Source organism: Miscanthus floridulus, chromosome 10, assembly GCF_019320115.1.
Source record: "Miscanthus floridulus cultivar M001 chromosome 10, ASM1932011v1, whole genome shotgun sequence".
Classification (NCBI taxonomy): Eukaryota; Viridiplantae; Streptophyta; class Magnoliopsida; order Poales; family Poaceae; genus Miscanthus; species Miscanthus floridulus.
The window spans coordinates 37,972,378-37,997,613 of record NC_089589.1 but is presented as its reverse complement, the minus strand read 5'-3'; the positions used below and the strand labels follow the sequence as shown (position 1 = coordinate 37,997,613).

Genomic DNA, 25,236 nt, shown 5'->3' with positions numbered 1-25,236 from the left:
GACTCCTCCCCACGATCTCGAAATTAGAATAGAACGAAAAAAAACTAGATATACTATGATTTACTAGACTGGAGGATGCGGGCGCGGGGGAGCGCCTGTGGGTTGGGTCGGTCTGGCTCGGGTACTGATTATTATTCAGTAACCAGGTACGATATAGAATATATATATAATTTATCATGTCACTTATCCTATGCTCATTTGCTTCCATGTTTTATTTCATGTTAAATAAGCTTTATGTTTTATACTCGTGCTTAATTCATATCTTTTGAGTACATATGTGGGCTTGGTTCGTATAAGCATTCCTAATTCCTTGTCCTTATTGACACGTGCTTATATGAACCAAGTACGTTGAAAACCTCACCCATCTCAATTTCAGACTGTTGGGACAGGCGTCCCAAATAGGTTGGAGAGGTAAAGTCTCCTTGGTGCGGGGAAGGTTTACCGACGAAGGCTTGGCCGGAGGAGGCTGACGACGAAGGCCCGGCTAGAGGAGGCTCCGACGAAGGCTTGGCCAGAGGAGGCTGGCGACGAAGGCCTGGCCAAAGGAGGCTCCAACGAAGGCCTAGCTAGAGAAGGCTTCGACGAAGGCCCGGCCAGAGGAGGCTCCGACGAAGGCCTGGCTGGAAAAGGCTGGCAAAGGTGGCCGACGGGAGGAGGCTCCCGGCAGAGTCCGACGGGAGAAGGCATACGATGGAGGCTAGCGGGAGAAGGCTCTCGGCGGAGGCCGGCGGGAGAAGGCTTCTGGAGAGAAGATCTCGGACGAATGCCTGATGATTGTTTTGTATAAGAACTCTACGGAGAAGGCTCCATGACGGAGGCTCCGCGGAGAAGGCTCTACAATGATGGCCTAGTGCGGAGGTTCGACGGAGAAGGTCCGCTGACGAAGGCTCCAATACGTGAAGAGGAAGAGTGAGGCGGCGGCTAGGGTTTGCGAAAAAATAGTGGGAGAGGAGAGAGCCCCCCTTGCCCTTACGATCTTGGCATTATATAGACAAGCAAAAATTTACAGGCGACCCCTTAGTGGAGGCGGGTTTTACATGCCACTCCAATAGCGCTAGTTGGGCCTCTTCTAGGGGACTTGGCCCATATGAATATGGCATGTCCCAACAGTAGCCCCTCATCTACTAGGTTATAGCTGGTACTACATGACCTAGTAGATGCTCATACTAGAAGAGGCACAATACAACTCGAACCTTGGTTGCAAGGACTGTCCTTCGCAAACCACACGTGCACGCCTTACTAAAAACTCCATCCAAAAAACCCTATGGGAAAAAGGGCATGGAGAAAAGAGCACGTGCATGACTCTAACCTATACATGTTCTAAGTCCTGAGGCATCTACCTCTGAGTGCCTTGTTCTTCCGGATGTTTTCAGCTTTGGGCATCGGCTTCTTTCTACACTTTTATGACATGGTTCGTTAGCTTCGCTTGGTGCACAGGCCTTCATCTTCGAGGCCTTCTCCTCCAATATCTTCTCGACATGAAGGTCTTCCGCTCTGAGGTCTTTTTGGCACAGAGGTCTTCATCTTCAAGGCCTTCTCAGCGCGGAGGTTTTCATCTGCGAGCCTTCTTAGCATGGAGGCCTTCGTTTTTAAGGCCTTCTCACGAGCGCCGGACAAAAAGACTTCGTGTTCCGGAGTTGCTGGTCCTCCGATATGCTCCCCTAGCCCCTTTTGGCCAGTGCTCGTGACGAAGGTGTAGTCGATGTAGTCGTAGTAGTGGAAGTAGATGTTCGGACTAGAGTTGCCAATGTAGACGCTGACGAAAGTGTTGTAGAACTTGGTGGCGAAGGAGTTGATGTGGCCCTTCAAACTTGGTGATGTAGGCAAGTTGTTATAGCATTGATGTCGAAGGTGTCGACGAAGGCTTTCGAGCTATTGTAGTGGGTGAAGATGATGGCAAAGCCCCTCTTGCCAAAGTGGTTGACGAAGGTGTGTCGTCGGAGCTTGTTGAAGATGTTGGCGAAGCCCACCTACCGAAGAGTTGGTGGAGGCATGTCATTGTGGTTCACCGAAGATGTCTGCGAAGGCTCTCCTCTAAAAGGTGTTTGGCTGAGGCGATGCTGGTGTAGACACCGAAGGTGTCGGTGAAGCCCCCTCATGCCGATGTGTTGGCGGAGGCGAGTCATCATGGTTTTGCCGAAGACCCTCCTGCAAAGTTGTTTGGTGAAGGCCCTCCTAAAAAAAGTTTTTTTTGGCAGAGGCATGTTGGTGAAGTCACCGAAGATGGTGGCGAAGGCAATGCCGATGTAGACACCGATGCCACATGCCGAAGGCCAGAGGAGTCACATGAAAATGCACCTGAGTTGATCTCCTACATTTTTAGGGACTTAGGTTGTGCGTTATAGCTTCGTCGAATATCGACTTGCTTGTAAGTCTTTCGACACTCAGAAAGACACTGGCTTTCTACTTGCTGCTAAATATGATTAGTCATTTGTATGATACATGAGGGTAGCACGAAAGCCTCAGCTTCGTGACCTGGTGCCTGTGTAGGTTCAGGACTTCTTCTAGGATTTTGATGCATAGAGTCCTGGTGCCCGTGTATTTTCGGGACTTCTTCCAGGTGGCCCGGGCCATGCAATGCAATGCATTTATGTAATGTATGTATATATGAGATGCTGCAAATGAATGCATTTGCGCAAAAATATTAGAAGGGGTAAACATATCATGTGCCCTGCAAAAATGATGGTTGAGCTTGAGCAAAAGTTATGCTCTACACACGAAGAATGATGCCCTTGGATGAGGGACACAGTTTTAGATGTCTAGCGAAGGCTGCCATTTAAGAACCTGCAAGGGCATAGATATGACTTGTAGTATTGAATGTAAAAAGTATTAGCTCCCTGCGAAGGTTAGCTCAAATAACATTTATAAGACCTAAGAAAGAAAAATTGAACAATACAACCTGCAAAAAAGAGGAGAAGTGTTAGCGTTAGAGGGGTCGAAGGTTGGGTGGCTATCGAATGTCGATTTCTGATGGAGGTCGCTAACTAGAAGGCTGCTGACAGACGACGAAGGCTGCTAACTGATGAAGACTGCTGAATAACGAAGGCTGCTGATAGACGAAGGCTGCTGATAGACGAAGGCTGCTGACAGACGAAGGTTGCTGACGACGGCCAATAAGTGACAAAGGCTGCTGAGAACCAATAATGGATCAAGTCCATTGACAGATGATGAAGGCCAATAACTGATGAAGACTGTTGTCATTATGATGACCAAATATAGATGAAGGTCATTGACTGATGAAAGCTGTTGACTGATGAAGGCCAGTAACTGACTAAGGTTGCCGAGGACCAATGTTAGATGAAAACCACTAACTGATGATGAAGGCTAATAACTGACGAAGGCCACTGAATGACAAAGGCTTTTGACTGATGAAAATCAGTCACTGATAGAGGATCACTAAGATATCTGGCGAAGGTTGAATATTTCATGAGAACCGTGGATTGATGGAGAGTACTGACTGACGAAGGCAAATGATTGACCAAGACCACTACCTGAGGAATGCCAATAATCTGATGAAGACTACTGATTGATGAAGGCGAAGCCACTGACTGACAAAGGTTACTGACTGACGAAGACTAATAAGTGACGAAGGCTGCTGAGCACCATTGATAGATGAAGGCCACTAACTTACTGACTGACGAAAGCCACTGAAATGTGCATACAACAAAGAAAATATACTCTATGGGAGGGTTAGCTTGGGGAGGGAAAGAGATACTTACAGTGGTGGTGATCTGCATGTTAGTAAAAACTGGATTCGACATAAAAAAAGATAGGTTTTTGAGTTAGCCAGTTAAGGCTAGGCATGTGTAGCCCCTCAGGCAATGCTTTTAGTGTGGCGAAGGTCGCATCAACTTTTTTGGTCACATTGATGACAAGTTGTATGCAAAGGTTAATTTTTTAAAAAATTGCCTCGAGAGACGAAGGTTAGATCGAAATTGTGACGAAGTAAATCATAAGAGCAAAAAATCATTCGGCACAATAAGTTGTTGAGAATTTATGGATCGATGAGAAATACTCACTTGTTCTAGTTTAGTTCCTGCACGAGGATACTTTTAGCATGTGGGAGATGGTTAGTGATTGATATATGCGCAATAACAGTCGTATAATTGTGTAAACGAAGGCAGCACAAGTTAGATATGTGCAAGGTGCAAATGCCTTAGGCTAAGATGCTATTTACCTTATTCGAGGGACAAGTTCATGTAAGATAGCACTTTTGACATCTATATAAAAGGTTAGTGTTTGATGTATAGAGCATTATAGTCTAGGAATGGAGAAACGAGAGATACTTATCTTGTATACTGTTGATGCGGATACTAGAAATCCGACTCCGAACTTTCAACGTTCGGAGAGAAAATTCCGAAGGCTTCAGCCTGAAAAAGAATTCCATTCCAGGCTTTGATTTCCAAAGGCCTAGAAAAATTCCATTGAAAATTCCCGAAGGCTTCCGGAGATACCAAGAGATTGCCGAAGGCTCATGGCGACAGATTTCCCAAAGACAAATTCTCCAGACTTCCGAAAGCACCAGAAGTAGCCTCGGCAGACAACTGCGAAGGTTTGTCTCTGAAGGAGCACATGCTGATGGACGTCCGAGCTAGCTATTTTCTTTGCCTTGTTTCATATACGTGAGTAGATGGCATAATAGCTGAACTTGCTAAGTGCAACGAAAAGAACAGAGGAGACCAATTGATTTTGTCCTTGGTCTTCTGAAAGTTGACTATTGCTACTTGAGTTTCGTATGCTTGCTATGGTGCTGAAGTGGTCACTTAATTACCTGCAGGCAATAGTAGGAACACTCTGCGTGCTTTCGGTTAGTCGGAGGTTATATTTTAATAGAAGGTCTAGAGCTCAAGGTCAGACGATGCAAACTTTTCAGCAGAAAAGTTAACTCAAACGATGTGTGTATATCGGTGCCGAAGGCATATACGTGTATTAATTTTTTTTCTTTAAGGCCGAAGGCATGGCAGGTTTGGAGGCCTTCTTTCTTTCTTTCTTTCTTTTTCGAAAAATGTTAGCATCAGCGAAGGCTTGTCAGTAGCTTTGGTAAAAGAAGATATATGTTAACATGCTAGGTGGCAAGTAGCTAGCTGAAAACTTACCTACACGTTCGAAGGCGTGTAAATAGTGAACTTGCCTTGGCAGGCCGGATCGGGGTTGCCGTGGGACTCGCAGATGCAAGTTGGCAAGTGGAGCTTTACTGGTTTTGCAGCGGCTGTTTTTGATTTCTGGTTCAGTCTTACTAACCAGTTGTTGCATCAAAAGCACAAAAGTTAAAACAACGAGATGGTATGTATTTGTGACTTATCTAGGCCTTTGTTTGATGCTTGCTGGCCGAAGGTGCAGGTGGTGCGACTTGGCCTTCGTGGAGTTCGAGAGGGGCTCCGCGGCCGATGGTGCTTGTCAGGCTGGTTGCGTCGCAGAGCTCAGTATGCATGCCAAAGGTGATGCTATCTCCTGAATCACTTTGCTTGTGGTGCCTTCGCGAAGGCTTAGAAAAAATACCGAAGGCAGAGCGAAGGTCCCCCAATGAAGGCCCGACCGGAGAAGACCTGTTGATGAAGACTTCAACTTCCAGCCCTCCAGAAAAATTTTGGGCCTCACGGTGGACGCCAATGTTGGGACAGGCGTCCTAAACAGATTGGAGAGGTGAAGGCTCCTCGGTGCGGGGCCTGGCCGGAGAAGGCTGGCAAAGGTGGCCGGCGGGAGAAGGCTCTCGGCAGAGGCTGGCGGGAGAAGGCTCCCGGAGAGAAGGTCTCGGACGAATGCCTGCTGATTGTTTTGTATAAGAACTCTGCGGAGAAGGCTCTATGATGGAGGCTCTGCGGAGAAGGCTCTACAACGATGGTCTAGTGCGGAGGTTCGATGGAGAAGGTCCACTGTCGAAGGCTCCAATACGTGAGGGGGGAGAGTGAGGCGGCGGCTAGGGTTTGCGAAAAAATAGTGGGTGAGGAGAGAGCCCCCCTTGCCCTCATGATCTTGGTATTATATAGGCAAGCGGAAGTTTACAAGCGACCCCTCGGTGGGGGCGGGTTTTACATTCCATTCCAATGACGCTAATTGGGACTCTTCTAGGGGACTTGGCCCATATGAATATGGCATGTCCCAACACAGACATACTCGAGGTTGTGTTGTCATCGATCACCGAAAAGGGGGAATTGAAAGCATCTAGGCCCCTAGTGGGTTTCGATAATTAATGACTACACAAGATTATTGTGACTAACGTGTGTTTTGCAAAGGTAAATTAAATTAAGTCAATAATGGTGTAACACCCTACTTCTACAAACTAATATTATAGCAAAACTACAAGATTTGGCAGCACCTCATTTGTAAAGCGCAGAAAAAAAAGCCATACATGGTTCAAGCATATAAAAACACTAACTCATATAGATAATAAAATATTAACTCCTACGTTACAACTATTCAATTGGCATAAACAATGTAACCTTCAATAGTACTTTAACATAAACAAAGCCACACTGCAAAATTGAATTTTAAAACATGAACACAATATTATGGTGGTGGAGTGACACGTGCATGCATCTAAGTCCCCAGGCCCTTCATGCTTGACAAGCAATCGAACACCTGTAAAGAATTAAAGGGCTGAGATAAACTCAGCAAGCAACGGCTATGAATGTAGACACATCTCACACATGTTGAGTTATAAAATTTGAAAGCATGCGACATTTGCAATGATGTGAACATAAATGGATAATAAAAGAAAACGCAACTCCATATTATAGCGACTTCTAGTCTTATATCACAAGACCAGTGTACCGCATTATCTAAGTATTTATAATCTCCAAACATTAAATAAATGATGTATGCATGCTATGATGCAACTCCATTGAGAGTTTCATGCTGGACGGTGCCAACCTCTCATGCAACTCCATGTACCGGTACTAGTCACGTCACGATGTCAATGACTGGTTTATTTCTCCATATGAAATGCACAGAATGCATATGAAATGTTCATAAATGCAGAACTCCATATTGCACAAATAGTGCATCACTAGACAATCATCATCTCAAAGCAAAAAGAACATCGACTTTGATAAATAAAGGCATAAGCAAAGTATACTTAGGAAAGCACAACGACAATCTGTTTTATTGCTCTTGACATAGATTACTCTCTTTTAATCCAAAAAGAGATGCAAGATAGGAAATACAAGCATAGCATTGGCCACACCCCTACGTTACTTGCCTTTACCGATCGAAGAAAATGGCCTCGACGAGCACGTCTCGACGAGCACGTCTAAGAACAGTTATGAGCCGCACTTCCTGGTAAAGATAAATATATCGAACTACTCAATTAAACCATGCACATCATATAAAGAATAAATACACGTTCCTAGTTTAGTCGATTATACTCCCCACATTTTTTAGTTGCAAAAGAAACCCTTACAAATAAGTATACACACGGCAAGACAGCCACATGTCTATTTTAGAGCAGTCAAATTGTTATTTTCATAACTATTTTCTACAACAGAAAATTCTATGATTGTGTGCAGTAAAAGTATCTATATAAAATTTCCTACAACCTTGGTATTCAACACAAAAATTAATTCGGCCTTCTACTATTTAATCATAGCCCTTTACTTAACTGGACCTAGTGTTTAGAACCCTGCATAAAGATAAAAAGAACGTACTAAGACTTCATGGTTCCTCATCAATGCGATACAGCCTAATTAAAAGACCTTTAAAAAGAAAACGATCTCTGCATTCTATAGCCTGATGGAATCTAACCCCCATGCTGCACGAGCCTGCGCTAGTCAGAACTGAAAGCAAGATAAGCGAATTGTTTAATTACCTAATGGGAATCGCAAACCCCTCCCTTGCTTGCTGCCCAATCGACCTGCGCCAGGCACCAAACCTTCTTGTGTTTTCTGAAAATCATACGGAGGTAGGTGGTCCAACTGCCTCTGCAAGTGGTCCGTTAACAGATATAGGAGTATCATTTGACAGACCACTTGCAAGTGGATCAGCGTAGGCATCCGGATCCGGCATGATGGTGAGGGCGGAGGACGATGGATGCGGTTGCTGGGAGGAGAGGGGTGGCGCAAGGGAAAGATATGGGACAGGAACAGTGGCGGATGCAGAACGGGACTGAAAGGGGGCCGATCTCTTCTTCTTCATCTCTCTCTCCATTTTTCTTCTTTCCTCTACCTCTTCTTCTCCCTCACCTTCCACATATTTCCATTGATGCACCAGCTGTAGGGGTGGGGGAGGGCTGGAGCCCCCCTGCCCCCGTGTAGATCCGCCCCTGGACAGGAAGGAGATCGCCAAGGCGCCTGGATCCACGGACGTGATTGAAGGGAACAGATGGGCGCGGGGGAGGGTACATGGGCGGGTATGGGTGCAGCTCGATTTTAAAAAAAAAATCAGGCTAGGAAGGCGTCGCCCGTCGAATAGGACAAGCAGGAACACGTGTTTTAGACCCAAGCCGCGAAGCCGTTGGGTCCATCCATTAGGTGGGATTTATTTGATGTGTTAGATGGATTTTTCATAATACATCCAGGAGAGGACATTAAAAGTCAGTAGAGAGCCTGAGGGTGGATTGTACTTTCCAATTTATTTGCTCTTTTATAGTATTATAAGTACTGTATTTATTTATGTGTGTGTCCACAACTGTTGCACAATCACAAATAAACCACGTACATAGCCATCATCATTATTTCACATTAAAATGTAAGATAGTAACAATAATAGTCTTATAAGACAGTAACAATAATAGTGGCAAATCCCCCCAACACGCTCACGGTGCAACTGGTCAGCACAACACGCCAACGAAGCGGTTCGCTGAGCCAGTTCGGGTTCGAGTCATGGCACAATCTTCTTAAGACAAAAATCAGTCCCACACAGACAGAATAACAATAATCATTTAAGACGCACGCATGACAAATCACACACCAGAGTAAGCGCACACCATAGCACGCGAGGCAGACTAGAGCATACTAGCAATTAGCAGCAGCTAGCATGCATGAGGCTCATAATGTAGCCGCCGCTGCTGCTGCTGCATAAGCTGAAGGAAATTCAACTGCTGAATGCTCACGCGTTTTTTATTACATTAAATTTCTCAACTGCTTGGCACGGCAGTATGTATGTAATTGACTACCTCTGGATTTTGGACGGGCGAGTCGGCTCGGCCAAACCGAAGCAGCCGAGCAGGGCAAACCAAGATGAAACCGGTAGACGAGGAAGGGCGCATGGGACCCCGCGCGCGCGCACACAGAACATTCAAGCCGAAGCGAACGCAGGAGCAAACACATGTATGGTGAGAAGCAGAGACAGCAACATCAAGTGACGTAGCTACTGCACTCAAGGTAGAGCCACCTTACCTGCAGGAGACCGAAGGACATGAGAGGAGAAACGATTAATCAATCTTACTGTTACTAATTAGAGGTCTAAGAAGTATCCACGTTAGTTCTCAAAAGACATGCTAGAAAAAAAGATAAATGCTAAAAAATTCTTACAATAATCAGAAACATCTGACATTTAGTTTAGTAGACTTTAATCACCACCTCCAATAATAGCCATTGGATCTATTCTACTTTCTAAACAATTACCCACCTCTGCCATTTATGAAAAATACATTGCATCTAAATTACTCACGTCTGCCATTATAAAATATAATTTAAATAACACCCTAAAACTGCATATAAATTACTCACCTCTATCAATATAAAAGATAATTTAAAACAATCCCTTAAATTTATATCCAAATTACTCATATCTGTCATTATGAATGATAATGCAAAGTAACACCTAAGTTTACATCTAAATCGTCCACATATGTCATTATAAAAGATAATATAAATAAACACCTTTAATTTGTATATAAATTATCCATCTCTACCGTTATTAAAAATAAACTAAAATACCCTCAAACTACATATAAATACTAATATAAGCTATTATGGAAAATAATTTATCAACCATAAAGTATAAAGTACGCTATATATGTTTCTATATTACACACCACTGTTAAATTAAAAGTAAGCATAATGCTATATGCCAACCTGTACACCAAGTTAATATTTATTTTAATAGTTTATCAAGCATGGAAAAAATGTCCCTTAACGAACCACGGACCAATAACACTGACATTTCATGTTAAATTATATTAATACTCCATGATAGTAAATTTTGTAAGTTATCACTTTAAATAACTTTATACTGACTCAATACTAGTAATTTAATCTTAAGTGCTCTATGTTTTTATAAAAAAAATACTACTACACATATAATTCTTTGATATAGCAAATTCAACATCTTGAGTTCTGCAGTGTAGGCTGAAACGACCATTTTTTTTTTGCCTTTGTAGTAACTAAGAGTGTAGTCTATAATCTAGAATCTTTTTTAACAAAATATAAAAGGAAAATTTTGAACAAAAAAATACAATAAGCTCTAGAGTTTCAACTTAACACATGGGCAAAAAATAGCAACAACAAGAAAGACCAAAAGTTAAAAGCCAAATATAGATTATTCATGATGTCACATAAACAGATGCAAGAAGAGCTTATATTACTTAATCTTAGGTTTCAACTAAACACGTATCGAAGACCAACAGTGGGGCAGTGCAAATGATAACAACATATATCTTAATATTACTAACTAGAGGTCTCTAGCGGAGCCTCCACATTAATCCTCATGAGATGCACTAGAAAGAAAAAGATAAATTTTAACAAAAAATAGAATGATCTAGCCAATTCAATAGATTCTAATCACTATTGATAATAATAGCCATTAGATCTATTTTGTTTTCTAAAGAGCTACCACCATGAAAAACAACATAAGGTGACCCCTAAATCTATATCTAAAATATCCACCTATGCCATTGTGAAATTTTGTTTATATCTCTAGATTTAGGGCGTCTATGGCCCGACGAAGTGTACGTAGACGGAGTATGTTGTACGTAGACGGAGTATGATACATACTCCGTCTACGTACACTTCGTCGGGCCATAGACGCCCTAAATCTAGAGATATAAACAAAATTTCACAATGGCATAGGTGGATATTTTAGATATAGATCTAAACATACTCAAACTGATAAATTAGTATGCACACATACACAATATGATTTATTGAAGATGGGAGTAACTACTCCCGGCAGTAGAAAAAATGCACCATATATATATATATTTATATATTAAAAGCAGACAAAAGTAAGCATACATGTTGTGCAACATTATGCAAATCAAATACACATATATATGTTATGTTTTTGAAAAATGATACTAACAAGTTATTTAACATTATATTAATATCCATGACATATGATTTATGTAAATTTGTTAGTTTAGATATATTTATATTTATAATAGAACTACTACTCTGTGGCTGGCCATAGAATAACTTATTTTGTGGCCATTTTGAGTTACGATAATTACTATGCTAATTTATGAGATTATAGTAACTCCTTACTGAGTGATTTGCTGTAATGTCATGGTAAATATCCCCATGTGTTATAGTAACACAACTATCGTAAATATGTAATATATATATATAGTAACACAACTATCCCCATGTGTTATAGTAACACAACTATCGTAATGTCATGGTAAATATGTAATATCCCCATGTAGTAGTATTGCTTTATTATAAGAAATAGAGGGTTTACAACTACACTATATAAGAGGTGGTAAACCCTCTATTTCTTATAATAAAGCAATACTACTACACATAAAATTCTTTGATAAGAAAATTAAAACATCTTAAGAGGTGGGGGAGGTTAGTATAGGAGAAAGGTGGATTTGACCTTCATGGTCTTTGAGATTCCTTTAGAGTAAACAATAATTATGAAGCTTAAATATTAATATCCTCTTGAGTGTAGCACCGCAACCCCATACTAGATCTCACTTCAAGCTCTTCTAACGATTTTGAGCAATGTAGTGCAGGTTTAAAGGACTATTTATACCATTGTAATACTTAAGAGTGCAGTCTATGGCGTAAAATCCTTAACAAAATGAGAGTTAATAAAAGATACAATAAACACAATAGTTTCAAAACTTAACTTGAGGATAAAAAAATTTGTAGCAACTATTAAGTACAAAATTTGAAAATCAAAAGTTAGATTCATGTTGTCATGAGACATAAGCTGCAACAAGAGTCACTATATCTCAAGCTAAGGTTTCAAGTAAATGCATATTGAAGATATACTGAGGTGCCATGTAGAGGGAAAAAACTATGTATATGGATCAAAAAAAATTTTATCACAATCTAATAGGGATTACAGAGTACGTATCTATATACTTATTGTGTTTGAAAATGAACAAAGAGTAGAAAAGCATACAAATTAATATAAGTAACTTTTATTAGTTGTAGGTATTAAGCATGAACATCTAATGCTTATGTCTCATAAGATTTTTCCCCATGCGGCAGCACGGGTTGATGGACTAGTAGTAAATGAACAACTACATAAAAGTGCATGTAAATATACTTCCTTAGATGTTGAAATACGTGTGCTGTGTACACCTTGTGTGTGTGTGTGTGTGTGTATAACATCGCATATATGAGAATGAAACCAAAGTGAATGGATGGACGAACCAATGAAGGACGTCTGTAGTCGGCAGCTAACTAACTCCAACTGGATTGGATCACATCGCACATACAAAGGTAGCATGGTCGGAAGCAAGAGGGATCACCTGAGGACTGAGGTTCTGAGCATGGTCTTCTTGTAGTACCGCGAGTGGAGCGGCTTGTAGTGTTTGGGCTGCACAAAGGAGTCCCACTCCATCCTGTCCCACAGTTCCTTCTCGCAGTCGCACTCCACCACCTTGTTGTCGCCAATGATTGGCAGCCTCTTGAAGCTCCAGCAGCCCCTGATCTTGATGGTTTCGAGATTGGGTGCGTACATATTTGAGCCAATACTGCAGATGCGCTGCAGCTTGGGGAGCTCGTGCAAGTGGATACGCTTCAGTTTAGGGAAGTGCCATCGACCTCGATGTGACCAATAATCGCCGATCTCATAGAAATGGAAGACCACACTGAGGTCACCACACCACATGATCTCGATGGTCTCCAAACTTTCCAAGGCCCTCATGGCATCATGCAAGGATACAACATATGTCATCCTTGGGCAGTGGCTGAGGTGCAACAATGTCAGGTCCGTAAACGCTCTATCTTCGAATCCAAATACAGCACTCCAGTTCCAGATGTAGCGTGCATTGAGGAGATGCGACGCCCAGAGTGTCCTCAGCTTCTTAAACACATCCACACCGATTTCACTACCTCCTCTAAATTTTTTAGAAATGAAGACACACTCCAACTTGGGACACCGCTCGACTCTGCACCACTCCAACTGATTCCATGTCGTTGAACCTAATGGTGAAGCAAGGGTACTGGTGATGAACAAGCTATCGTGCACATGCAAGATCTTAGCACTCTCACATATAAATCCTGGTATTGTTATGCTTGCATTTTGTAATGTGGTCCCCATCTGGTCTTCTATGTGCACGTAGCAACCTTGGGATGGCACACATGGGGGAGGAGGACATGCACACATGGTCTCCTCCCAAACATCGGAGTCGCCTTCTTTATCCTGCTGCTGCATGCTGGTGTACTTAAGGGTGACGGCGACATCTGGGTTTAGTGCATTATCTTTAAGCAGTTGCTGGTGCTGCAGGTTTACTTCCACTTGCTGCCTGCCGTTCTCAGTTCCACCTTTGTTGGTAGCAATTGCGGTAGCAGCAGGAACGCCAGGATGAGCAGGGGATGAAACTGTTGAAATCTCCACATGTGCACAATTGGAATCGAAATAATCTTTGATGGGCTCAAGCGAGCCAAGGAGCCTTGTATCCCTTACAGAAATATGCCAGTCAAATTCAGCAGGTGCTGATCTTCCACCTGCAGTAGTGCCCACCTTTTGGGTGGTGTCGATGCGTAGATGACCCATGTATCTTTCCCTCCTGGCTATAGAAGCCGGTGGCCATAGGATTGCACAAAGCTTCCCACAGCCAATTAAAACCAGCCTATCAAACTGTGGGGCCGTAACTGCACTGAGATCTAGTGTTTTCACTGCTGCGCCGGTGATATCAAGACTCCATAGGTCCGGGAAGGACCCACTCAAGAATAGATTCTTCAGTTTAGCACATCCCGTCAAGGAGATACCGTGTAAACCAAAGGATCCGTCAATAATGACAGTCTCAAGGCTGCTGCAGCTGCTTTCCACAGACAAACTATCCATCATGAATATGGCACGGTTTCTGGAGAACTCAAGAAGCTCCAACTTGTCCATACCCGAGAACAAGTCTGTCGGCCGGTCTATGCGGCAATGGATACTAGAATCTGTTACTCGGAGCTTCCGGATGTTGCGCAGTCGCCGCCCATCCAACAGACGATCCAATCCCAGATAGCTGTCTCCCACCACGTTCAGCTCCCTGAGTTGAGTCATGAAATCCATCATCCTTGCGGGCAAGAAGTCAGAAGTTGGTGGGTAGCGCACGTCCAGCACCCACATCCTTTGGAAGCAACGGCGGAGGTCCTCCTCGTCCGCTACTTCGTCTGTGCTGCTGCTTCCCTGCTTGCAGTGGTCAAGCCACAGAAACCTAAGATTGTTGCAGTAGAGGAACGGTGGCGATGTGAAGCTGAACTCGCATGCTGATATCTTGAGGACATGAAGCTTGTCGAGTTGTTGGAACATGCCTTTAGGAATGCATCTATACTGGTGATGGTCCGGAATCAGGGTGAACCCGTAGATTGGCGAAGACCAGTATGATATGCGCTCCGGAAAATGCTTTACCACCGGAGATGGCACGTATGGATTTTGGTAGTCCGTATCTAGTCTCATCTCGCGCTGCAGAGCATCCGAATATAGCCACAATGATTCATCACCATCAGTGCCAACATCTCCCTGCTGTAGCTGTATGATGCCATCACATGTCCAGTAGTTGCAGCCATGGTTCACCAAGTCATAGTCGACCAAGCGACTACCGATGCCACAAAGGTTCATGGTGTACAAGAAGCAATTGGTGGCTGCCGCAGACCAGTCGATGCCACCAATATTGATCTGCGATGCAACTTCTGCAGCCTCATGGCTCAAGATGTCAGACAAGTCACCTTTGGAGGCGGCTGCTGCTGCTGAGGCTGAGAGAACAACATCTGTCGTCGTGCTACTGCCCTTGAGGGCCATATCGACCTTCATCCTTGGGTAGAGCCGGAACCTCCCTTGGAATGACCACAATACCTTGTTCCTCGAGTATCGGGCGGATACAGGAATGCCGAAGCTGTCAAGATCTATCTCCTCGTTGCTCCCGTTGTGAAAAATCACCACGAACCTGCGGTTCAGCTTCCGTATGTGTTGAGATATCGCCTCAGACACCCCCTGTATCTCGGCGCGGGAGCCATTGGCCAAGCCTTGGAAATCGTCTGCCTCATCTTCAGTATCGAGCTTGTCCATCACCGGAGCGGGAAGCTCAACCTGCTCTGCGATTATCCTCTGCATCGCTCTCCTGCTCTCCCATTTGGAGCAGTCGATGTGGAAGATATGCGCGAACTCCAGAACGGCGGCAGTAGGGACTCTCCTCCTTCCAGCCGGTGCCGGTTCCGGTTCCTCTTCTGAAGCAGCTGCGGTGAGGCGTCGGCCTACTTCTCGGAGGACGGCGGATGCCCCCAGCCCATCCCAGCCGTCAAAGTAGATGACATTGCGCCTGCTGCTGCTGCTGCTAGCAGTACCAGCAGCGTCCTCCTTCAATTCTTTGAGAATTCGTTTGGTAGCTTCATCGATGGTGTCCGCCTCAATAAGCTGCATGTGCATATATAATCATCAGTTGTTTTATAAAGAGAGTTATACAGTTGCAAAACATACAGTGATATCACTAGTGCAACTAACAAAAACAGAGCATGACGCATTAGTTGATGCTGGCTGATTATACCTCAGTACGCATGATGGATTGGATCAACCGGCCGGCTCGAAGCTACTGGATCAGTGGATCTTCAGAAATAATGCTGCTGCTTATATCCATTATTTCAACTGGAACAATGTCCATTTGATCTAACCCATCGCTTGGCCTCTCGGCTGGTCTGGCCAACACACAGGCATCCATGAAGGAACAATTAACATATATATTATCCAGAGTTGCGTGAACTATATATAGTTTTTTTGTGCATGAAAGCTACATATATATACATTGAAAATGGACTTATATGCTATATCTACAATAATGGAAAGGAGCAGTTAAGTTGCATACCTCAGTTAAGTTCAATTGGCACTAGCAGGATATGACAATAGACAAATGTAGATCGAATCAATAACGATTGATGAACAGGAGAGAGAGACACTGAGATGTCTAAGAGAGAATGTAGCTAGATCGAAGCAAAGCGGCCGGTGCCACAAAGAGAGACTTTGGTTTTCTGGCAAATGTGGCAACCAGTACTAGTATGTCTCTTTGTGTCTGTGGTCGTCAGAATGGTTCTTTGCTTGCAGCTAGTTAGTCACTGCATACTTTTGTAAAGGTAATTAAAGATTAAAGATTTAAGTAGTGGAGCACAAGGCTGTCGTGTCTTTATCGTCCACACAATTCGATTCTCCTGCAATGGCTAACTGAGCAACTTTTATGCCTTGTGACTCCGAGAAATCTAGGAGGATCCAAGGTTCAGTTCAATCATGCATTGAAATCCTCTAAACTCTTCACTTTCTCATTTTCATCGTGACTTCTACACCCTTTATTTACTTATAAAAGCCCCCTCTCAACTGTCAAAACCAGAGCAGCCCCCTCTCAACTATCAAAACCAGAGCAAGTCACAATACTTTTTAGTTATTTTGGTTAAGTATCTACGATAAATATGGTAAATAGAGCCCTTTTACACACCGTTTAAACACTACACAGTGATACACCGTTTCCGTTTAATCGGCCGTTTAGCCCGTTTAAGTGGCCGATTAGGCCAAATCATGGCTAAAGGATAGATGACCAACTGTTCACCATTTAACTTTTAGGATAACACTGGGCAATAGTGTTCTTATCCCGCCTCTAGACCTCAGTTGTGATTTTGCGCTCCTTTTTCCAAGTATATGAAGAACGATGTCTTATATGTAGCTCTATGTGCACTACTAGAGAAACGACCTTTGATCCAGCTCGAAATTTGGCTTTAGTCCCGGTATATTTCGCGTCCGGGACTAGAGAGACCTTTAGTCCCGGTTTGTAGCTCCAACCGGGACTAAAGGTCCCTGCCCAACGGCTACTGCAGCAGACTTTTGCTGCAGGGACCTTTAGTCCCGGTTGAAGCTACCAACCGGGACTAAAGGTTAACTTTTACTTCCGGTTGGTCCCTCCAACCGGGAGTAAAAGTCTACTCTCGGCTGGAGGCTCCATCCAGAACTAGAAGGACCTTTAGTCCCGGTTGCTGTCTTCAACCGGGACTAAAACTTCCAACTGTAACCGGCAGTCTTTATGTGTGTCGTGTGTGTGGTCGCGGTGTATCTGAATATACTACAGCAGCCAAACTACTGAAGAGTGCCTGCAACCGTACTCCAGTTTGCTACCTCACGTGTGGTACCCTATTCAAATTTAGTCCCGGTGCTCCAGTTTGCAACCATACAACAGCCAAACTACTGAAGCATATTGCGTACTCCAGTTTGCAACCGTACAGCAGCCTAGCACAGCCCCCACCGGCACAGCAGCCTAGACCAAATCAATTAGTCCCGGCTGGTATTACGAGCCGAGACTAAAGGTATACCTTTAGTCCCGGACGTTTATAGGGCCTCAATGGGCCGGCCCAGTACGCAATATGCTAGAATTGCTGGTCAGTCCCACCTATTAGCACCACCTCGCTTGCTCAGAAGAGTGAAAGCTAACTTAAAAGCTCAGCTCTCGAACCATGCAGCACGAACTTGAACATGATCTGCTCTATAGGATTGTACCGCTGATCCTTGACTAAAGGTCCTTCGTACTATAATTTATACAAAATGTTGAACATTATAAACGTACATATATTCTAGCAGCGTAGAATGCGTATTCAAAAAACAAAACGAATCATCAATTAAAAATAGGAAAAAAAAGAAAATAGAAATAGAAACAAAAAAAAACCTGGTAGCAGCGTGAAAATAGAAAAAAAGGAAAATAGAAATAGAAACAAAAAAAGGTAAAATAACCTTTAGTCCCGGTTGGTAATAACCGGGACTAGAGGGGGTTCCCCACCGGGAGTAAAGCCCGTCTCTGTACTAGTGGTGATTGCTGCCATACATGATTTCTGCTTGAATATATATGCAAGTTGTGTGAAAATGCTATCAAAATTTGTCAAAGTTCAGTCATATTTGTAATATACGCAAATTCTGTCAAAGTTTTTTTGTCAAAATACTTTTGAAATATGTCAAAACGGTTGATGTCAAAACAGAAGTAAAATAAAAAAGTTCTCATAAAAGCAAATCTGCAAGGGCATACATATCTTCTTACAACTAAAGTGATACAATTAAGTGCTCATTACGGAATAGGCTAAACTCAACCTTCGATTTCGAAAAGCGGGGCAAAATCACAAAAGTTGAAATGTAAGGGAAAAATCACAGTTGACCTCCAAAGTAGGGGTAAGAGCACCATTGCAAATAAAAAAAAACAACGGAAATGATACAAATTATAGTAGAAAAATTGCCTAGCACTGACAAAACCATAAAAAACATTGTGCAAACTCAATGACCCTAGCTTAGGGCACATATGCTTTTGGTGTTTAATGTCAATATAATCAATGGGACTAATAATGTTTCCTAGTATGTAAGGTCTTAGTCTCATAGAAGCCAATGAAATTGTGGAACTGGACTTGAGATGGAATGAATTGGATAGGTTTCCCTAGAATACACAATGTGGTGCCACCTAAGACCATGCACCACCGTGTTGGAGGCTGATGGCGATAGCAGACTAAGCCTCTATTGAAGCACAAAGATCAACACCGCCTTAACTAGCATTGAAGCTTCAATGAAGATACAAAGAAGGCATGTCAAGATAGAGAGAAGCATAGGGGCAGGGCCTTAAGTAATTGAGGTACCATCCACGTAGAAAGCATACTTCTAGAGTAGATAAAGGAAAATCCACATCGAAGTTCATCAGTGCTACTTACTTGTAATTTCTGGTCCTCATTGATATAGTCCAGGTAACAAATGCAAGAGAATGGAAGTTATCAATTAATAAAAAAATATCATCACACTTATAATTCCTGGAAATGTTGTGCAGTTTTATGGACTTATCTTTATCAGTGATAGAATCATCCTGTAACATAACAAGAAGGTCATTTCTATGCATACAAAGGATAACTATTAGTACATATACTTTACTAGGACCTCTTATTTTGAGCTTCATGTGAAAAATAATAGACAACGACGGGGGAAGTCCCCCAAGCGACTGGGAGGAGCTAAGCAGTTGTTGTTGTTTTCCTCTTTTGGTCCTAGGAAGGAGAAGAGATGAGCAGGCTGGGTTTTGTTTGGCGCAAGGAAAGGAATTTTGGTGGGTTGGGCGACACTTCAAATCAGGTGCTTCAGCCCCACATGTCAGCATTAGGCACAGTCGGGTCAGAAGAAAAACAGACTTTCGAAAGGATATATATTTGCACATTTGGTTCACTTACAAACCTATCGTGAAAGTCATATCATTTCTATAAAGTAGTTCATAATTCGGAACTGACCTATAAATGTATTCCATAGTCGTCGATTCTTTAGCCTCAAATTGCAGTTGTAGTTCTTGAGCAGCTAGCAATGGACCATGTTGCTAATTTGGCTTGACAATTAAGCCGAACCGTCTGTTTTCTATTTTTGGATGAGTTGTGCCTACAGGTACCCAATGGATTATACTCCCTCCATTTTAAATTTCACGTCGCAATAGCTTTGTCCTAAGTCAAACATCTCTATCTTTAACCATCAAATATAAAAAGTTTGTATAGGTTAATAACATAAGATTTATGTTATTAACACGAACCCAAAAGCTCGCCCCGCGTTGTTTGAGACGGGTGGCTCCCTGCCCCTCGCCTCAACGTCCCCACAAGGAGCGCCTGCGGCCTCCGCCGCCGCCGGAGCTGGTTGCCGGATCTCCGGTGAGTAGCGAGGAGGGCGGCGGCAAGGCCATCCCTCACTTCCTCCCTCTCATCTCTCGTGATCTAGTGGTTCGGCTCTCGGGGAGCCGGTTCTGCTTGGCTGGCGGCCGTTCTGCGCGCGATGGGCTGGATCTACATGTGGATGGCCAGTTCCGCGTGGGGGAGGCCGGATCCACTAGGCCAGTAGCCGGATCTGCTGGGCTGCTCGCCTTTCGGGCGAGCGGACTGGCGGCGATGCTGGTTGAAGGCGCGGCGCGGGGTTGGCTGGATCTACTCGCTGCTGGCCAGTCCTTGCCAGATCCGGTGGTGGGAGGTCTTCTCCGGCGAGCTTCCTCATGTGGCTGTCCTCCTTGGTGGCGGTGCTGCTCGTCAGTTTCCGTCGGTGGTCGAGGGCTGCCCGGGCCCTCTCCTGCTGTCCCCTCCCTTGCTCTGGCCGGCCTTGGTTGGCGGGGCTCGCTACTGGCCAGTCTCGGTCGGATCCCGCTGGGGGGTCGCAGTCTCTACGCCGGGTGGCCGGATCTGCTCTGACCAGTGCTTGATCTGTGACGACGGCGCTAGATCCGCACACTTGGGCTGCTGCTGGGACTGCTCAGTAGGGGTAGGGGCGTTGGCTAGCTGGGCGGCTGCGGCTTCTTCTATCTTTGGACCTCTCCTCCCCACCATCTTCCTTCCCCCTTTCTCAGGCTGGTTTCCATAGTGGAGCTAGCCGGATCTGCTTGCTGCTGGGCGACTTTGTTGGTTCCGGTGGTGGGCAGCCTCTCTATCAGGCTTCTTGCGGCGCTTCTCCTGGTCGGCGTTCCTCGGGGCGGCGGCCGGGCGGGGCTGTTGCTAGTCTCTCACCGCATCTTGCCTCCTTGATAGGGTCGAGGGCGTCTTCTTGTGGCTGCACGTGCGGCGGGGACGCCCACTGTGCGCGCGGTGGCATTCGGGGTCGGCAGGGACGCCCGCGTGTATCTCCGGCGCTTTTCTTCCGGAATGGCTACCTCTGTGGAGGCTCCGACGGGCAGCGATGGGTAGGTTGCATGAGGTCGGGGCAAAAGCATGGACGGCGACGTCTGCGGACGCCACACCCTTCTTGGAGGCGTCCTCTTTCGACTTCTTCTCGTACCATGCTGGATTTGCAGGTGAAAACCCTTCCTTGACCGGCTAGCTTGTCGGTGCTTTTGGCGTTGTTTCCATCTTAGAGGCATTGCTAGGCTTTCTAGTTCCGCTGTTGCCTCTTGCCGTCTAGCCATGGCGGTGCTCCAAGCTGTGTTGTTGGTGTTGCCGGACAGATCGTCGTGTTTCTTCTGACCATGTTGAGTTGCCAGTTGGGTCTTTTCGACCAAGTTGTGGTGTTAGTTGGGTCGATTCGACCAAGTTGGAACAAGTAGTGGCATGAATTTTGTCAGTTGTTCGGTCGTTGTACCAAAGTTGTGCAGGATGAGTGGGGCTCTCTCCTCAGTTGTATGGTTTTTCGGCCCAGTTTGTATTAAAAAATTGAGCTGACACTTACCTTTTTTTTTCTTTGTCTAATAAAAATTACGGCAAAGTTTTTGCCGTCATTTCTAAAAAATATTATTATATTCACTATGAGAAATATTTTCATAATGTATAATTCGCATGTTGTGAAACTACATGGATTTTTTTTGAAATTGATGGTCAAAGATAAAAATATTTGACTTAGGACAAAGCTAATACAACATGTAATTCTAAATGGAATCCTATATGTCAATTTGCAAGTTGGTTGAATGGAAGGTTTGATCTTGCGGTTATAAGGATTCCATACCCTACCATTTCGTGGATAACAATGAATAGCCGCCAATGGGGAGCAATCCAAGCAATGGAAGATTGAATGCGGTGTCGGCCCCGCCTCAGCTCTCGCATTGCAACTACCTCAGCTGGCCCAACTGTAAATTGACTCCAGAAGCTCATATACACCATTGCATGTCAAGGCGGTGGAGATGAAGGGGTATGAATAGAAGGGTGTTCCACTTTCTCGACAGCAGGGGCGGATCTACAGTAGTAGCATGGGGGTACAGCTGTCCCCCCAAAATTTCTGAAAAAAAATCAAGTATATATATTCTTTAATATCTTGTATATGTATAATACTCTTTCTAGGCCCAGCTGCATCCCATTTTCAAACGTACAGCAGCCCATTTCCAAACATATTGACGTATAATAAGCACTTTGCCGATCTGCCGAATACGAAACGACGCGTCACAGCGATACAACTCCTTCCTCAACCCCGCCCGCCGCCGCTGCAAAGACGGAAACCCTCGTCGTCGTCGTTCGGTCGTTGTCTAATGGCCGGCTGGCTGGTTGAGGCGCTGCTTGCCTGCTTCCGATTTCCGACCTTTCCTCCGGCCGTCTGCCCGTCCTACACGCTACGCCAATATGCCCAGGAACTGCCAAACTGACAAGTTGCAAAGGGTAAAAATTCAATCTTGTTCTATTGCGATCACTGATCAATCATTTTTTTACCGGAATATTCCCATTAATAATGAGTTCTAGTTTGCGGAATCCCTCTTCTAATTTGACCGATTATTGCAGACTGCAGAACATCAAGGATCAAGTAGCATGAAGAGGAATAACAATCTTGCATCTCTATGGAATGCTCATGCTCAGAAACAGAAAGCACAAAAGGTGTCTTCTTCCACTCCAAATCAACTAATTATTCATGATCAGCAAGTAGGACCTGAAATTCCTTGTGAGGAAGAAATACATGAGACACAGGAGATGGAAGATCAAGAAGCAAGACCTGAAAATCCTAGTGACGAAGAAATATATGAGGAACAAGTGACAGAAGAGGGAATTTATGATGTTGATCGTCTTCCCCATGATCCTGGAAAGAGGATCCCCATCATCCAATATTCTGCCATTGAGCAAGATGCAGTGAGAAGAGGATATATTGCAAAAGGGCCATGCCAGCCAAGGACATATAATTTTCCACAGCGACAAATTGGTGGTAAGCGTCGCTTTCCGGTTAGATGGTTTGACAAGTATGATTGGCTTGAGTACAGTGTGGAAAAGGATGCTGCCTTCTGCTTTGTTTGTTATTTGTTTGCGGATACAGCTAATTATGTTGGTGGTGATGCTTTTGTGAATAGTGGGTTTAGAAAATGGAACCAGCCTGCAAAACTTGACTTGCATGTTGGAAGCATTACAAGCACCCACAATGAAGCTCTTGAGAAATTTACTAATTTCATTAGGCCAAGAGCATCAATAGCAAGTACTTACATTAAGCACACCACAGAAGAAAAAGTTAAATATAAGGCGTACTCAATTGGTTGTCTGAGGTTTCTTTTGCGTCAAGGGCTGTCTTGTCGGGGACATGATGAAAGTGACACATCTAGCAATATGGGGAATTTTAAGGAACTCCAAAAATGGTTGGGTGAAATGTTTGAAGATGTTAGAAAGGTTACAGGACAGAATGCTCCCAAGAATTGTTAGATGACTGCGCATTCCATACAAATAGATATCATTAACTGTTGTGCCAAAGAAACTAGCAAATTTATTATTGAAGATCTTAGAGATGACTACTTTTCTATACTTGCTGATGAATCTAGTGATGTTTACCAAAAGGAACAGTTAGTTCTTTGCATAAGGTATGTTGACAAAAAAGGGAGGGTTACAGAAAGATTCCTTGGTATTGTTCATGTTCAGGATACTACTTCTTCAACACTAAAAGATGCAATAGTGTCTCTTCTTATGGAGCACAAATTGACATTATCTAAATGTCGTGGTCAAGGATATGATGGAGCTAGTAACATGAAGGGGGAAATCAATGGGCTGAAAACAAAAATCATGGACGAATCTCCTTCAATATACTATATTCGTTGCTTTGCGCACCAACTCCAATTGACTCTTGTTGCTGTTGCCAAACAAAATGATGACTGTGTCACATTTTTTGATTGTGTCACAAATATTTTGAATGTTGTTGGGATTTCTTGTAGAAAGCATCACATGCTTAGAGAAGCCCAGGCACAGGAGGTTTTGGAAGCTTTAGAACAGGGTGAAATTGAAACAGGACAAGGTTTAAATCAAGAGATGGGTCTGGGTAGGCCAGGAGATACTCGATGGGGAACTCACTACAAGACTATTTCTCGTATTATTGCTATGTATCCCACACTCCGGAAAGTTCTTGGGAAGATCTCAAAAGATAAATCTCAATCTGAGCGTATAAAAGCTCAAAATTGCTTGACAGTAATTGAGTCATTTGACTTTATATTCATGGCACACTTATTGCTGACCATATTTGGATATACTGATGAGTTATGCAAGGCTTTGCAAAAAAGGGATCAAGACATTATTAATGCTATTGAACTTGTTGAGATGACTAAGTTCCATTTGCAAGTGCTGCGAGAGGACAATGAATGGGAAACCTTTCTGAAGGATGTCACATCTTTTTGTGTTAAACATCGAGTCAAGGTTCCTGATATGGATGGTTTTTATGTGCATGTGGGGAGACCAAAACGTTACTTTGTGAAAGTAAAGAATCTTCATCGGTTCCATGTTGAAATGTTTCTAAGTGTCATTGATATGCAACTCCAAGAGCTCAATAGCAGGTTTGATAATATATCTTACTTATTATTTTATTATTGTTCAGCTTTTTTGTTTTTTCCTTTCATAATAATTTATTTTCTCCTTACTGGGGCAGGTTTGATGAAGTTAATACAGAGCTTCTTGTTTGCATGGCTGCTCTAAATCCAGCTAATTCATTTGCTGCTTTTGATAAAGATAAACTTATGAAACTTGCAAAGTTTTATCCTCAAGATTTTACAAGTACAGATTTGGTCCAACTTTCTTCGCAGCTTAATATGTTTATTGTTGATGTGCGAAACGACACAAGGTTTCAACAAGTGAAGAATCTTAATGAGCTATCTATCAAACTAGTTGAGACAAAGAAGCATGATCGCTTTAAACAGGTTTATTTATTGCTGAAATTGGTCCTCATCCTTCCCGCAGCTACTGCAAGTGTTGAGAGAGTCTTTTCAGGAATGAACTATGTGAAGACCAAGCTTCGGAATAAGATGGGGAAGACGATCAACATCATAAATTCCCTCTTCTGTCTCTTGTTCCTCATGTATTTCTTCGTCACTAGGATTTTCAGGTCTTGCTTCTTGATCTTCCATCTCCTGTGTCTCATGTATTTCTTCCTCACAAGGAATTTCAGGTCCTACTTGCTGATCATGAATAATTAGTTGATTTGGAGTGGAAGAAGACACCTTTTGTGCTTTCTGTTTCTGAG

The 25,236-nt window shown here is 43.6% G+C and overlaps 2 protein-coding genes across 2 annotated transcripts; one reads left to right on the top strand and one right to left on the bottom strand.

Moving 5' to 3' along the window:
* Nucleotides 1-9,029: 9,029 nt before the first annotated feature.
* Nucleotides 9,030-16,319, bottom strand: LOC136490043 (uncharacterized). The gene is made up of 4 exons (XM_066486541.1): nucleotides 16,184-16,319; nucleotides 15,869-16,016; nucleotides 12,641-15,738; nucleotides 9,030-9,332 (listed from the first exon to the last, which is right to left on the bottom strand). Exons 2-4 carry the CDS (start codon nucleotides 15,878-15,880, stop codon nucleotides 9,329-9,331), a joined length of 3,114 nt encoding a protein of 1,037 aa, XP_066342638.1. The 5' UTR covers nucleotides 15,881-16,016; nucleotides 16,184-16,319; the 3' UTR covers nucleotides 9,030-9,328.
* Nucleotides 16,320-24,104: 7,785 nt separating this feature from the next.
* LOC136488429 (uncharacterized) lies at nucleotides 24,105-24,969 on the top strand. Its single transcript, XM_066485363.1, has 3 exons — nucleotides 24,105-24,553; nucleotides 24,646-24,837; nucleotides 24,954-24,969. Exons 1-3 carry the CDS (start codon nucleotides 24,105-24,107, stop codon nucleotides 24,967-24,969), a joined length of 657 nt encoding a protein of 218 aa, XP_066341460.1.
* The last annotated feature ends 267 nt before the right edge of the window (nucleotides 24,970-25,236 follow it).

Coding starts and splice junctions, on each gene's coding strand:
- LOC136488429 (XM_066485363.1), top strand. CDS start 24,105: ATGTATCCCACACTCCGGAAAGTTCTTGGGAAGATCTCAAAAGATAAA. Junction 24,554..24,645: donor CTCCAAGAGCTCAATAGCAG/GTTTGATAATAT, acceptor TTACTGGGGCAG/GTTTGATGAAGTTAATACAG.